At 32.1% G+C, this 17047-nt stretch overlaps 3 protein-coding genes across 5 annotated transcripts in view; 2 read left to right on the plus strand and 1 right to left on the minus strand.

The window, feature by feature from the left end:
* Positions 1-17047, plus strand: part of LOC147762101 (uncharacterized) — a 214773-nt gene that overhangs the window by 143003 nt on the left and 54723 nt on the right. The gene's annotated exons all lie outside the window — the stretch shown is intronic.
* The window catches only part of LOC106176769 (uncharacterized), a 226984-nt gene that overhangs the window by 102157 nt on the left and 107780 nt on the right, over positions 1-17047 (plus strand). The window lies entirely within an intron of this gene.
* Positions 1047-4304, minus strand: LOC147762107 (uncharacterized). Its single transcript, XM_087010509.1, has 5 exons — positions 4288-4304; positions 3960-3996; positions 1885-1933; positions 1434-1636; positions 1047-1169 (listed from the first exon to the last, which is right to left on the minus strand). The coding sequence occupies exons 1-5, from the start codon at positions 4302-4304 to the stop codon at positions 1047-1049; spliced, it is 429 nt and encodes a 142-aa protein (XP_086866635.1).

The raw sequence follows: 17047 nt of genomic DNA on the forward strand, positions 1-17047 counted from the left end.
ACTTAACATTCCATATCTGTGCATGTTCAAAAGGGATTCAGTAGGCCCATTACACTTTGATGAAGACACATTCAAAGATTTAACTAACTTAAAAATAAATAAATTATCTTCATAAGTATGCTAAAAAATAGACTTTGCATAAGCAACATGCTTGTGGTGTGTATGTGCATGTGTATGTGTGTTTGTTAGTGTATGTGTGTGTGCAAGTATATTAAAATTCATAATGTTATTATTGGACAAAGAAAAAGAGGAAGGCCAGTCAAACGATGGAGGGATGAATTAGATGACTACTGGAAGTCTTGGAAGAAGAAACCTTGGCCAAACTGGAAATCTGAGGCTCAGGATAGGAAACAATGGCAAAAGCATGCTGAGGCCTTTGTCCAACAGTGGAACACTATAGGCTCTAAATGATGATGATGATGAATGTTATTATTTTACTATGATTCCAGCCTTACCTAATTCCTCAATGCTTTGGGTCTTAACAATTGCTACATTATTCTCTTCTTTGGTATCACCTGAAAGAACAGAATTGAATTTTAAGTAATACCATTTATGTATGTTGGAGTATGTTGGAGACAGAGAGAAGCGTGTTAGTCTGTTAATCTGATTGTATTCAGTGAGAGTTTCCATGGAGTTAGTGCACATTAGCTAGGTCTCCAAATTCATTGCCAACAGCCCCTGAGGGTCCAGACTTGCACCCTGAGAGTCAAGATGTTGTTGTAATTTTATTTCATGAATCCTTCCTAAAAGATAAAAAATCCGTCAAGTTGATTGAATAAAGCAATGGTGTGGACTTACCACTTGTGTGGACTTCAGGCTTGTACATGTAGTCCCACTCTGGAATAAGATGGCATATTTATTTATTATTTACAAGTTATGATATACACTAAAATAAAGTCTTTAATGTATTTGACAATATTAAAGGACCATTTCATCATTTTTCTACAGTTTTTTTTATAGGATAGTGAGATCAAGTAATCTTTTATTTCCAAATGTTGTACATGACAGATTTAAAAGGTTACGAGAATTACGAGTTCAAGCACCTTTTATTTCATGTCCAGTTCTCCCCAAGTACAGGTCACTTCCATGCTGTCCTTAGTGGTCACCTGGAGGCACCTGTTCCTAAAGGGTTCAGGCTCCCATGTCCAGCCAGACCCAGTGTGGTAAGGCTGAATAAATTTAAAGAATGAATGAATGAATGAAAAAACAAACAAATAAATAACTTAAAGATATGTTAATGTCTAAACTGAAAAATAAAATGTTTACTAATATATGCAATCACTGATAAATCAAATACACTAGAAGAAAGGAATGAAAGTTTTAATAAGTACTTAAATGTATCAGACTTTAAATTTTCTTTTTCAATTTTAAAGAAAATCATTTTTACCTGAGATCATTATTTTTGTAAAAAAAAAAAAAAGTCTCATACTTACATTTTGTGGCTTAATGAATTTCCATTCTATATTTGAGCCCTTGGGCAGGAGAAACTCTGCCCTGAGGGATGGCACCCCCATATCAGTGAACCTTGACAGGTTCACACCTTTCTGGGGGTCCCATCCCCCGAGGGCAGTTCCCCTGCCCACCACTTTGGCCTTTAAATAGTTGTTTGTTAAGAAAACTCTTACAGTGGCCTTGGCTGTTCAAAGTAAAATAGAAAGAAATACTATCAATATATAGTTTTTGATATTAACATTACAGACATTCAAACTGATCACTTAATTAATGTAAATAAAGAATAGGATATCTTACTTTCTTATTATGAACAAATTAAATTTTTTTTTATCTATATAACAACAAAAAATTGCAAGAGTAGTTTTAGGCCTGTTGTACTATAAAATACATACAGTCTGATTATACAAACAGTGAAACACGCACACAACTTACGAGCACACTGTTCTTCTTTATTTATTTCATTTTCCATATCAGCTATCATCTGCAATATAAATTAAAAGTAGGTCAAAGGTCAAATTTAAGGTCACAGTAAATTGTCAGTATATGACTTCCTATTCAAGTTCAATAGTGACTATGGACCTATCTCTGCCAGTTTTGGAGATAAAAGGGAAAGAAAATCTGCAAAGTTCAATTCATGATGAAAAGTAGGTCAAAGGTCAATTTCAAGGTCACACATAGATTGCCAGTATATGACTTCCTATTCAAGTTCAATAGTAACTATGGACCTATCTCTGCCAGTTTTGGAGATATAAGGGAACAAAATTTTGTAAACTTCAATTCATGGTGAAAAGTAGGTCAAAGGTCAATTTTAAGGTCACAATAAATTGCCTCTAATGACTTTCTATTCAAATTCAATAGTAACTATGGGTGTATCTTTGCCAGTTTTGCAGATAAAAGGGAACAAAAATTTGCAAAGTTCAGTTCATGGTAAAAAGTAGGTCAAAGGTCAAATTTAAGGTCACAGTAAATTGTCAGTATATGACTTCCTATTCAAATTCAATAGTGACTATAGACCTATCTCTGCCAGTTTTGGAGATAAAAGGGAAAGAAAATTGTCAAAGTTCAATTCATGGTGAAAAGTAGGTCAAAGGTCAATTTTAAGGTCACTGTTAAATTGCCAGTATGCGACTTCCTATTCAACTTTAACAGAAACTATGGACCTATCTCTGCCAGTTTTGGAATTATAAGGGAACGAAAATTGGTAAACTTCAATTCATGATGAAAAGTAGGTCAAATGTCAATTTCAAGATCAGAGTAAATTGCCTCTAATGACTTCCTATTCAAGCTCAATTGTAACTATGGACCTATCTCTGCCAGTTTTGGAGATTAAACGGAACCAAAATTTGCAATGTTAAGTTCATGGTAAAAAGTAGGTCAAAGGTCAATTTCAAGGTCACACTTAGATAGCCAGTATATGACTTCCTATTCAACTTTAATAGTAACTATTGACCTATCTCTGCCAGTTTTGGAGATAAAAGGGAACAAAAATTTGCAAAGTTCAGTTCATGGTGAAAAGTAGGTCAAAGGTCAATTTCAAGGTCACATCTAGATTGCAAGTAAATGACTTCCTATTCAACTTAAATAATAACTATTGACCTATCTCTGCCAGTTTTGGAGATATAAGGGACTAAATGTTACAATTCTGAGTTACATATTTTATGGCCGCTACTCCCGTGAAAATGCACTGATTGACCCCAAATTCATGGAGATGAAAGATGACCCAAAGGGTAACACTTTCCAATATAATTATTGGTTAAGTCTGTGTAGTGTCTGAATAACAGTGCAAATAATATTTTTTTTTCGTAAAAAATTTCATTTTTTTGAAAATTTTGGCCCATTTGACCTTGAAATAAAGGTCAAAGATCTAATCCAAGGGCATATTTGAAATCTACACATATGACTTTTGGAAAGCCGTCTGTAGAAAATTTTCCCATAATTCCTTCCGTAGGGTAGATAATTGGCATTGAATTTTCAAAAATTTTGACATGGGTGCATTTCAACTAGCGTCACGCCCAGGTCAATGCACCGACTGAGACAAAAAAACCTGGGGGTTCAAGTTGAGGTTATATGTGACCTAAATCCAAGAGATGGGGACAGGGGTCATTGCGGTCTAGGAGGAGAAGCGGTAACGGTGACTTGTATCCGGCGCCAGTACGCGGAGCCGGCGGAGCCGGCGGAGCCAACGGAGCCGGCGGAGCCGGACGAGACGGGTCGGGACTAAAACCATGAGTACCGCCAGCGTACACGCTGGTGGTACTAATTAAAGAAATCGTGTTAACGGGATACTAGAATTCTGTATCTTTATTTGGTAGTTTGTAATGTAAACTTCATTTGTACCATTACCAGAATGATCAGCAAATCGTCATGTGACAAGAAATTTTTAAGAATTTCATTTAAAATATGAATTAATCACATAAAAAATCATGAATGACGGATAAAAAGGCGCAGTGTGGGCTTACATAGAACTTGCTACAGAATTTCAGATTTGAATAAAAAATAAAACTTACCAGCGACTGTGTAGACATTGTCTCTTCGCTTTGTTTACTAAAACAATAAACAGGAATAATTATTGTATAAAAGAATTTCATTGGACGGTTCCTGTATTGTTTCCTTAACTTTAAACCAATCAGATTGACGCTTCGTTGAAGCTCTCGACCTTGAGTCTTTCTAATAAATGGAAATCACAATATATCGTAATATATATAACAGTGCCTGGACCCTGGTCATATCTATTGCGGATCCAGAACTCTCTCCCTCCTCGCACGAGCTTCTTAGAAAGCAGGCGGTGAACCTGTTGCTGATACTTGTCAGTCCCTTACAAATCCTAAGTCTCACCTCTTGCACAGCGCCATCTATACTCAACAATTTTTTATATGGCGTGGGCAAAGGGTGACGCTGAAAAGCCCGAATTTTCATCAAACGTTCTGCACACTGAGTTTCACCATACATCAGGACACTTTTCTTAGATGGTTTTGTTATAGATTCTATTGACAAACTTAATCGGTGAATTCAGGATGAGACATCTAAAGTGACGGACACATATGGTATCGACTGTGTCAGTTGTTCACTGTTCACATCACGATGCAATGTGCTGGTGAAGATTTTACAAAATGCTTCAGAACCTTGACGCTGCAGATTAAAAGCGCTCTTGGAGATCTAGCAAGATTGCACGCAGTCATCTACTTCAGTTTTGCCATTCCCTTTTCATGTGCAATTACCCAATGCCTTACGAAGGTGAGGCAATAAAATGAAGAACTAGCGTTATTCCTTCTTATATAATTTTTAAGTGGGCCTTTTTCTTGTTTCTTTTGAGTCATCTGTCGAAATAGTAATATATGAACTTAACTATGAACAACTAAAACTTCCCATGGCGTGTCCACTTACATGAACTAGCACTACCATCCTGAGTTTCAGAAAGCACCATAAACCCACCTCAGTACTGGTACAGTGTATGCTTGAGCGTCAACTTACAACAACACTTTTTTTGATAAATTTATTTTATAAAATATTTCTTTGCAGTTTATTTGATGCTTGGACATAATAAGAGAAGGACCTGAAATGCAGAGCAAGATCAAAGGATAATTGGCTTTACGCGAGCTCTTTGCGAAACCATGTGCGTTCGGATCACGTGACCTCCTGTACAGGTAGCAAGCATATCGCAGTTGTCGATGACATTTGTGTCATTGGGGCAGGTAGTTGGCGATAACGTGAGTCAATCCTTCGGGTGGATGAGACAATAAACTTATAGAGATTAAGTATAAATACAATTTGTTCTGTCAATTTGGAAGCTGTGTGAGAATTTGATATATTTGTTCATGAAGGAATTCAAAATGCCCTTTGTGGTAAAGGCAATCTTGTTTGGAGCTATCAAAACAGCTTATCTGAGACAATGGGCGAATGTTTACCCGAACGCACATAGCTTCAAAGGAAGATGCCGCGTTTCACTTCCTTTCCTTTTTATGCCCAAGTTTAATGTAAGTCTAATATTCTGTATCTTGAGGAAAAACCCTGGTAATTGACTTTTTTGTCTTTTCCAGTTTATCATCTGACTCCACACTACACTGTACTACACTGTACTAGGAGGCACAGGACTATACTGCCACAATGGAACACAATGACTCCAGACTACTACACTGTACTAGGAAGCACAGGACTATAATGCCACAATGGAACACAATGACTCTAGACTACTACACTGTACTAGGAGCCACAGGACTATATTAAAATAAAAATAATAAAACACAATGACCGCAGGCTTATTTTCAAGATGGTCAGATAACAACATGAGTTTCATAAATCTTCATAAGTAAATCTCATTGTCTTCTGGATCTTTACATATTTCAGTGAATTTTTGAATCTGTAATGCTGCTTAATCACAGCCTTTCAGCAAGTTTTTCATCTTGTTCAATGTAATGCCTGATATTTAGGTGAATTTGTGCTGCTAATGATGTAAGAATTTTGATGTAAATTACCCAGGTATTTTAATGCTTTGTCAAAGAAAGTGAAGGAACAGTTTTAAGACACTTGAAAATAAAGTAGATTGTTTTAAAGATGTATTTTTTATTGTCTTCCTGTGGATCACACATGTCCTCCATATATGTTTGTATGTGGTAATATTGTTGCTGTATCAACTTAACTTGGAGATGTTACCACAGCAATGACTGTAGCAATGACAGTAATTAGGAAGGGTGTAGTAAGTATTGCTTAGAATGAAGATGGATATCAAAGAAATGGGTTGTCAGGTAGTGGGTTTCGACTTTACTGAAGCTATAAAGATTGCTTGTCAATTTAGTAAACTCAGGAATTTAGAGACGAGTAATGGGTGCATTTGACCAGAAAATACCGACTTCTTTGTTTGAAAACATGATATAAAATTATGTTCCAGCTTTAAAGTACAGATATTGGTCCATTTGTAAAACTGTTTCAAAGCTGATTCATATACTGCTATTGAAAAAGATGTATGTAGTCACCTGTTATCAATTCCAGCATTCCCAACTTGTCCACATAGGATGCCATTCACTCTCAGCAGGTTGGCTGTCATGGATCACATTTGCCATTGATAGCAAGAAGAAGTCTTGTATGGGTATATATTGTTTTCCAGATGACAGTTATAGGTAATTTGCAACCTCCTACACAAACAAACTCATAAAACAAACTCAACTCATTACATTTGCTGTTTTCTTTGAGAGTAAATAATACATTGTAATATTGATTCGGAAATATTTCTTTTCAAATTGGTTAATTCTCTCTCTTCTGATTATCAATTTCCAATAAACTTGACACTTAAAAAAAGACACAGACTACTGATCATCTTATCACAGATTTTCATTGTTGTTAAGCACCATTTCTACAGATTTCAGAAACACTGGACAAAATTTGTCAAAATTTTTAACGTTTAACTGTTTTGAATCATGGAATTTGCCAGTGTTTTCTGTGTAATTTCCAGTTTTCTCAAATATATCATCTGAAGAAAATACTTTTCTTTAGATACAGTCAACTGATCATCTTATCACAGATTTTTATTGTTGTTAAACATCACTTGTAAAAAATTCAGAAATATTGGACAAGATTTGACAAAATTATTATCGTTTAACTATTTTATGTCATGGAATTTGCCAGTGTTTTTGAGTAATTTTCAGAATTCTCAAATATATCGTCCAAAGAAAATGCTTTTCATTAGATATGGTCAACTGATCAGCTTATCATAGATTTTAATTGTTGTTAAGCATCATTTGTACAAATTTCAGAAATATTGGATTAGATTTGACAAAATTATTATCGATTAACTATTTTAAGTCATTGCATTTGCCAGTCTCAATGTTATTTTCAACTTTTTCAGTTATATTGTTTTTTTTTCCAGAGTACCCTTACCATGAAAAGGCAGGCAGTGAAAGACAGCACCAAGAGCAGCACTATGTCTTATCCATGTGTACAATACATGATATGATTTAGGATATTGTCAAATATTGTGCTAACAGCATCCCATTCCAGAAACCCATTGTAAGGATTAATCTGCATCTGGCATTGATAGTAAGGGGAAGTGTTGCATGGGTATATATTGTTTTCCAGATAACAGTTATAGGTAATTTGCAACCTTTTACACAAACAACCTCAAGTCATCACATTTGCTATTTTATTTTATATTCACATTGCAAAATTATTAACATTTAACTATTTTAAGCCATGGAATTTGCCAGTGTTTTCAGTGTAATTTTCAGTTTTTTCAAAGATATTGTCGCAAGAAGATACTTTTCATTAGACACAGTCATTTGATCAGCTTATCACAGATTTTTATTGTTGTAAAGCATCATTTGTATAATTTTCAGAAACACTGTAAAAGATTTGACAAAATTATTAACGTTTAACTATTTTAAGTCCTGGAATTTGCCAGTCTTTTCAATGTAAATTTCAGTTTTCCAAAATACTTTGTCCCAAAAAACACTTTTCATTAGATGCAGTCAACAGATCATCTAATCACAGATTTTTATTGTTGTTAAGCATCATTAGTACAAATTTCAGAAACACTGTACAAGATTTGACAAAATTATTAACGTTTAACCATTTTAAGTCATGGGATTTGCCAGTCTTTTCAATGTAAATTTCAGTTTTCCCCAAATACGTTGTCCCAGAAAACACTTTTCATTAGATACAGTCAACAGATCATCTAATCACAGATTTTTATTGTTGTTAAGCATCATTTGTACAAATTTCAGAAACACTGTACAAGATTTGACAAAATTATCAACGTTTAACTATTTTCAGTCGTGGGATTTGTCAGTCTTTTCAATGTAAATTTCAGTTTCCCCAAATATATTGTCTCTAAAAGACACTTTTCAATAGACACAGTCAACTGATCAGCTTATCACAGATTTTTATTGTTGTTAAGCATCATTTGTAAAAATTTCAGAAATATTGGACAAGATTTGACAAAATTATTAACATTTAACTATTTTAAGTCGTGGAATTTGGCAGTGTTTTTAGAGTAATTTTCAGTTTTCTCAAATATGTCATCTGAAGAAAATACTTTTCAATAGATAAAGGCAACTAATCAACTTATCACAGATTTTTATTGTTGTTAAGCATCATTTGTACAAATTTCAGAAATATTGGACTAGATTTGACAAAATAATTATCGTTTAACTATTTTAAGTCATGAGATTTGCCAGTCTTTTCAATGAAATTTTCAGTTTTTTCAGTTATATTGTTCTTTTTCCAGAGTACCCTTACCATGGAAAAGCAGGTAGTGAAAGACAGCACCAAGAGCAGCACTATGTCTTATCCATGTGTACAATACATGATATGTGGCAAGATTTAGGACATTGTCAAATATTGTGATAACAACAACCCATTCCAGAAACCCATTGTAAGGAGTAATCTGCTTCTGGCATTGATAGTAAGGAGAAGTCTTGTATGGGTATATATTGTTTTCCAGATAACAGTTATAGGTAATTTGCAACCTCTTACACAAACAACCTCAAATCATCACATTTTCAATTTAATTTATAATCACATTGCAAAATTATAAACATTTAACTATTTTAAGCCATGGAATTTGCCATTGTTTTCAGTGTAATTTACAGTTTTTTCAAAGATATTGTCCCAAAAAACACTTTTCATTAGACACAGTCATTTGATCAGCTTATCACAGATTTTTAATGTTGTAAAGCATCATTTGTATAATTTTCAGAAACACTGTACAAGATTTGACAAAATTATTAACGTTTAACCATTTTAAGTCATGGAATTGCCAGTCTTTTCAATGTAAATTTCAGTTTTCCCAAATCCGTTGTCCCAAAAAACACTTTTCACTAGATGCAGTCAACAGATCATCTAATTACAGATTTTTATTGTTGTTAAGCATCATTAGTACAAATTTCAGAAACACTGTACAAGATTTGACAAAATTATTAACGTTTAACCATTTTAAGTCATGGGATTTGCCAGTCTTTTCAATGTAAATTTCAGTTTTCCCCAAATACGTTGTCCCAGAAAACACTTTTCATTAGATACAGTCAACAGATCATCTAATCACAGATTTTTATTGTTGTTAAGCATCATTTGTAAAAATTTCAGAAATATTGGACAAGATTTGACAAAATTATTAACGTTTAACTATTTTAAGTCGTGGGATTTGTCAGTCTTTTCAATGTAAATTTCAGTTTCCCCAAATATATTGTCTCTAAAAGACACTTTTCATTAGATACAGTCAACTGATCAGCTTATCACAGATTTTTATTGTTGTTAAGCATCATTTGTAAAAATTTCAGAAATATTGGACAAGATTTGACAAAATTATTAATGTTTAACTATTTTAAGTCGTGGGATTTGTCAGTCTTTTCAATGTAAATTTCAGTTTCCCCAAATATATTGTCTCTAAAAGACACTTTTCAATAGACACAGTCAACTGATCAGCTTATCACAGATTTTTATTGTTGTTAAGCATCATTTGTAAAAATTTCAGAAATATTGGACAAGATTTGACAAAATTATTAACGTTTAACTATTTTAAGTCGTGGGATTTGTCAGTCTTTTCAATATAAATTTCAGTTTCTCTAAATATATTGTCTCTAAAAGACACTTTTCATTAAACACAGTCATCTGATCAGCTTATCACAGATTTTTATTGTTGTTAAGCATCATTTGTACAAATTTCAGAAATATTGGACTAGATTTGACAAAATTATTATCGTTTAACTATTTTAAGTCATGAGATTTGCCAGTCTTTTCAATGTAATTTTCAGTTTTTTCAGTTATATTGTTTTCTTTTTCCAGAGTACCCTTACCATGAAAAGGCATGCAGTGAAAGACAGCTCCAAGAGCAGCAATATGTCTTATCCATGTGTACAATACATGATATGTAACAAGATTTAGGACATTGTCATATATTGTGATAACAACAACCCATTCCAGAAACCCATTGTAAGGAGTAATCTGCATCTGGCATTGATAGTAAGGAGAAGTCTTGTATGGGTATATATCGTTTTCCAGATAACAGTTACAGGTAATTTGCAGCCTCTTACACACACAACCTCAAGTCATCACATTTGCTATTTTATTTTATATTCACATTGCAAAATTATTAACATTTAACTATTTTAAGCCATGGAATTTGGCAGTGTTTTCAGTGTAATTTTCAGTTTTTTCAAAGATATTGTCGCAAGAAGATACTTTTTATTAGACACAGTCATTTGATCAGCTTATCACAGATTTTTATTGTTGTAAAGCATCATTTGTATAATTTTCAGAAACACTGGACAAGATTTGACAAAATTATTAACGTTTAACTATTTTAAGTCCTGGGATTTGCCAGTCTTTTCAATGTAAATTTCAGTTTTCCCCAAATACGTTGTCCCAAAAAACACTTTTCATTAGTTACAGTCAACAGATCATCTAACCACAGATTTTTATTGTTGTTAAGCATCATTTGTACAAATTTCAGAAACGCTGTACAAGATTTGACAAAATTATTAATGTTTAACTATTTTAAGCCATGGGATTTGTCAGTCTTTTCAATGTAAATTTCAGTTTCCCTAAATATACTGTCTCTAAAAGACACTTTTCATTACACGCAGTCAACTGATCAGCTTATCACAGATTTTTATTGTTGTTAAGCATCATTTGTAAAAATTTCAGAAATATTGGACAAGATTTGACAAAATTATTAACGTTTAACTATTTTAAGTCATGGAATTTGCCAGTGTTTTTAGAGTAATTTTCAGTTTTCTCAAATATGTCATCTGAAGAAAATACTTTTCAATAGATATAGTCAACTAATCAACTTATCACAGATTTTTATTGTTGTTAAGCATCATTTGTACAAATTTCAGAAATATTGGACTAGATTTGACAAAATTATTATCGTTTAACTATTTTAAGTCATGAGATTTGCCAGTCTTTTCAATGTAATTTTAAGTTTTTTCAGTTATATTGTTTTCTTTTTCCAGAGTACCCTTACCATGAAAAGGCAGGCAGTGAAAGACAGCACCAAGAGCAGCACTATGTCTTATCCATGTGTACAATACATGATATGTGGCAAGATTTAGGACATTGTCAAATATTGTGATAACAACAACCCATTTCAGAAACCCATTGTAAGGAGTAATCTGCTTCTGGCATTGATAGTAAGGAGAAGTCTTGTATGGGTATATATTGTTTTCCAGATAACAGTTATAGGTAATTTGCAACCTCTTACACAAACAACCTCAAATCATCACATTTTCTATTTTATTTTATAATCACATTGCAAAATTATAAACATTTAACTATTTTAAGCCATGGAATTTGCCATTGTTTTCAGTGTGATTTACAGTTTTTTTAAAGATATTGTCGGAATAAGATACTTTTCATAAGACACAGTCATTTGATCAGCTTATCACAGATTTTTATTGTTGTTAAGCATCATTTGTATAATTTTCAGAAACACTGGACGAGATTTGACAAAATTATTAACATTTAACTATTTTAATTCCTGGAATTTGCCAGTCTTTTCAATGTAAATTTCAGTTTTCCCAAATACTTTGTCCCAAAAAACACTTTTCATTAGATACGGTCAACAGATCATCTTATCACAGATTTTTAATGTTGTTAAGCATCATTTGTACAAATTTCAGAAACACTGTACAAGATTTGACAAAATTATAAATGTTTAACTATTTTAAGTCGTGGGATTTGTCAGTCTTTTCAATGTACATTTCAGTTTCCCCAAATATATTGTCTCTAAAAGACACTTTTCATTAAAGACAGTCAACTGATCAGCTTATCACAGATTTTTATAATTATTAAGCATCATTTGTTCAAATTTCAGAAATATTGGACAAGATTTGACAAAATTATTAAAAATTTAACTATTTTAAGTCGTGGGATTTGCCAGTCTTTTCAATGTAATTTTCAGTTTTTTCAGTTGTATTGTTCTTTTTCCAGAGTACCCTTACCATGAAAAGGCAGGCAGTGAAAGACAGCATCAAGAGCAGCAATATGTCTTATCCATGTGCACAATACATGATATGTGGCAAGATTTAGGACATTGTCAAATATTGTGATAACAACAACCCATTCCAGAAACCCATTGTAAGGAGTAATCTGCATCTGGCATTGATAGTAAGGAGAAGTCTTGTATGGGTATATATTGTTTTCCAGATAACAGTTAGAGGTAATTTGCAACCTCTTACACAAACAACCTCAAATCATCACATTTGCTATTTCATTTAAAATCACATCGCAAAATTATTAATATTTAACTATTTTAAGCCATGGAATTTGCCAGTGTTTTCAGTGTAATTTACAGTTTTTTCAAAGATATTGTCCCAAAAAACACTTTTCATTAGACACAGTCATTTGTTCAGCTTATCACAGATTTTTAATGTTGTAAAGCATCATTTGTATAATTTTCAGAAACACTGTACAAGATTTGACAAAATTATTAACGTTTAACCATTTTAAGTTATGGAATTGCCAGTCTTTTCAATGTAAATTTCAGTTTTCCCAAATCCGTTGTCCCAAAAAACACTTTTCACTAGATGCAGTCAACAGATCATCTAATCACAGATTTTTATTGTTGTTAAGCATCATTAGTACAAATTTCAGAAACACTGTACAAGATTTGACAAAATTATTAACGTTTAACCATTTTAAGTCATGGGATTTGCCAGTCTTTTCAATGTAAATTTCAGTTTTCCCCAAATACGTTGTCCCAGAAAACACTTTTCATTAGATACAGTCAACAGATCATCTAATCACAGATTTTTATTGTTGTTAAGCATCATTTGTAAAAATTTCAGAAATATTGGACAAGATTTGACAAAATTATTAACGTTTAACTATTTTAAGTCGTGGGATTTGTCAGTTTTTTCAATGTAAATTTCAGTTTCCCCAAATATATTGTCTCTAAAAGACACTTTTCATTAGATACAGTCAACTGATCAGCTTATCACAGATTTTTATTGTTGTTAAGCATCATTTGTAAAAATTTCAGAAATATTGGACAAGATTTGACAAAATTATTAATGTTTAACTATTTTAAGTCGTGGGATTTGTCAGTCTTTTCAATGTAAATTTCAGTTTCCCCAAATATATTGTCTCTAAAAGACACTTTTCATTAGATACAGTCAACTGATCAGCTTATCACAGATTTTTATTGTTGTTAAGCATCATTTGTAAAAATTTCAGAAATATTGGACAAGATTTGACAAAATTATTAACGTTTAACTATTTTAAGTCGTGGGATTTGTCAGTCTTTTCAATATAAATTTCAGTTTCTCTAAATATATTGTCTCTAAAAGACACTTTTCATTAAACACAGTCATCTGATCAGCTTATCACAGATTTTTATTGTTGTTAAGCATCATTTGTACAAATTTCAGAAATATTGGACTAGATTTGACAAAATTATTATCGTTTAACTATTTTAAGTCATGAGATTTGCCAGCCTTTTCAATGTAATTTTCAGTTTTTTCAGTTATATTGTTTTCTTTTTCCAGAGTACCCTTACCATGAAAAGGCAGGCAGTGAAAGACAGCTCCAAGAGCAGCAATATGTCTTATCCATGTGTACAATACATGATATGTAAGAAGATTTAGTACATTGTCATATATTGTGATAACAACAACCCATTCCAGAAACCCATTGTAAGGAGTAATCTGCATCTGGCATTGATAGTAAGGAGAAGTCTTGTATGGGTATATATCGTTTTCCAGATAACAGTTACAGGTAATTTGCAACCTCTTACACACACAACCTCAAGTCATCACATTTGCTATTTTATTTTATATTCACATTGCAAAATTATAAACATTTAACTATTTTAAGCCATGGAATTTGGCAGTGTTTTCAGTGTAATTTTCAGTTTTTTCAAAGATATTGTCGCAAGAAGATACTTTTTATTAGACACAGTCATTTGATCAGCTTATCACAGATTTTTATTGTTGTAAAGCATCATTTGTATAATTTTCAGAAACACTGGACAAGATTAACATTTAACTATTTTAAGTCCTGGGATTTGCCAGTCTTTTCAATGTAAATTTCAGTTTTCCCCAAATACGTTGTCCCAAAAAACACTTTTCATTAGATACAGTCAACAGATCATCTAACCACAGATTTTTATTGTTGTTAAGCATCATTTGTACAAATTTCAGAAACGCTGTACAAGATTTGACAAAATTATTAATGTTTAACTATTTTAAGCCATGGGATTTGTCAGTCTTTTCAATGTAAATTTCAGTTTCCCTAAATATACTGTCTCTAAAAGACACTTTTCATTACACGCAGTCAACTGATCAGCTTATCACAGATTTTTATTGTTGTTAAGCATCATTTGTAAAAATTTCAGAAATATTGGACAAGATTTGACAAAATTATTAACGTTTAACTATTTTAAATCATGGAATTTGCCAGTGTTTTTAGAGTAATTTTCAGTTTTCTCAAATATGTCATCTGAAGAAAATACTTTTCAATAGATATAGTCAACTAATCAACTTATCACAGATTTTTATTGTTGTTAAGCATCATTTGTACAAATTTCAGAAATATTGGACTAGATTTGACAAAATTATTATCGTTTAACTATTTTAAGTCATGAGATTTGCCAGTCTTTTCAATGTAATTTTAAGTTTTTTCAGTTATATTGTTCTCTTTCCAGAGTACCCTTACCATGGAAAAGCAGGTAGTGAAAGACAGCACCAAGAGCAGCACTATGTCTTATCCATGTGTACAATACATGATATGTGGCAAGATTTAGGACATTGTCAAATATTGTGATAACAACAACCCATTTCAGAAACCCATTGTAAGGAGTAATCTGCTTCTGGCATTGATAGTAAGGAGAAGTCTTGTATGGGTATATATTGTTTTCCAGATAACAGTTATAGGTAATTTGCAACCTCTTACACAAACAACCTCAAATCATCACATTTTCTATTTTATTTTATAATCACATTGCAAAATTATAAACATTTAACTATTTTAAGCCATGGAATTTGCCATTGTTTTCAGTGTGATTTACAGTTTTTTCAAAGATATTGTCGGAATAAGATACTTTTCATAAGACACAGTCATTTGATCAGCTTATCACAGATTTTTATTGTTGTTAAGCATCATTTGTATAATTTTCAGAAACACTGGACGAGATTTGACAAAATTATTAATGTTTAACTATTTTAAGTTGTGGGATTTGCCAGTCTTTTCAATGTAATTTTTAGTTTTCCCAAATACTTTGTCCCAAAAATCACTTTTCATTAGATACAGTCAACAGATCAGCTTATCACAGATTTTCATTGCTGTTAAGCATCATTTGAACAAATTTGAGAAATATTGGACAAGATTTGACCAAAATTATTAAAGTTTAACTATTTTAAGTCATGGAATTTGCCTGTGTTTTTAGAGTTATTTTCAGTTTTCTCAAATATGTCATCTGAAGAAAATACTTTTCAATAGATATAGTCAACTAATCAACTTATCACAGATTTTCTTTGCTGTTAAGCATCATTTGTACAAATTTCAGAAATATTGGACAAGATTTGACAAAATAATTAACATTTAACTGTTTTAAGTCGTGGGATTTGCCAGTCTTTTCAATGTAATTTTTAGTTTTCCGAAATATGTTGTCCCAAAAATCACTTTTCAGTAGATACAGTCAACAGATCAGCTTATCACAGATTTTTATTGTTGTTAAGCATCATTTGTTCAAATTTCAGAAATATTGGACAAGATTTGACAAAATAATTAAAAATTTAACTATTTTAAGTCCTGGGTTTTGACAGTTTTTTCAATGTAAATTTGTTTTTTCAGTTGTATTGTCCTTTTTCCCCCCGAGTACCCTTACCATGAAAAGGCAGGCAGTGAAATTCAGCATCAAGAGCAGCACTGTCTTATCCATGTGTACAATACATGATATGTAACAAGATTCAGGACATTGTTAAATATTGTGATAACAACAACCCATTCCAGAAACCCATTGTAAGGAGTAATCTGCATCTGTCATTGATAGTAAGGAGAAAACTTGTATGGGTATATATTGTTTTCCAGATAACAGTTATAGATAATTTGCAACCTCTTACACAAACAACCTCAAATCATCACATTTGCTATTTCATTTAAAATCATGTGGCAAAATTATTAATATTTAACTATTTATATTTATTTTAAGCCATGGAATTTGCCGGTGTTTTCAGTGTAATTTTCAGTTTTTTCAAAGATATTGTCGCAAGAAGATACTTTTTATTAGACACAGTCATTTGATCAGCTTATCACAGATTTTTATTGTTGTAAAGCATCATTTGTATAATTTTCAGAAACACTGGACAAGATTTAACAAAATTATTAACGTTTAACCATTTTAAGTCATGGGATTTGCCAGTCTTTTCAATGTAAACTTCAGTTTTCCCAAATACATTGTCCCAAAAAAGCCTTTTCAATAGATACAGTCAACAGATCATCTAATCACAGATTTTTATTGTTGTTAAGCATCATTTGTACAAATTTCAGAAATATTGGACTAGATTTGACAAAATTATTATCGTTTAACAATTTTGAGTCATGAGATTTGCCAGTCTTTTCAATGTAATTTTCAGTTTTTTTCAGTTATATTGTTCTTTTTCCAGAG

This window comes from Lingula anatina, chromosome 4 (assembly GCF_051362555.1).
Source record: "Lingula anatina isolate TDL-2025a chromosome 4, LinAna3.0, whole genome shotgun sequence".
NCBI lineage: Eukaryota > Metazoa > Brachiopoda > Lingulata > Lingulida > Lingulidae > Lingula > Lingula anatina.

Coding starts and splice junctions, on each gene's coding strand:
- LOC147762107 (XM_087010509.1), bottom strand. Junction 1,934..3,959: donor CAATGTCTACACAGTCGCTG/GTAAGTTTTATT, acceptor TTTATATTGCAG/ATGATAGCTGATATGGAAAA. Junction 1,170..1,433: donor AATTCATTAAGCCACAAAAT/GTAAGTATGAGA, acceptor AAATTTATTCAG/CCTTACCACACTGGGTCTGG.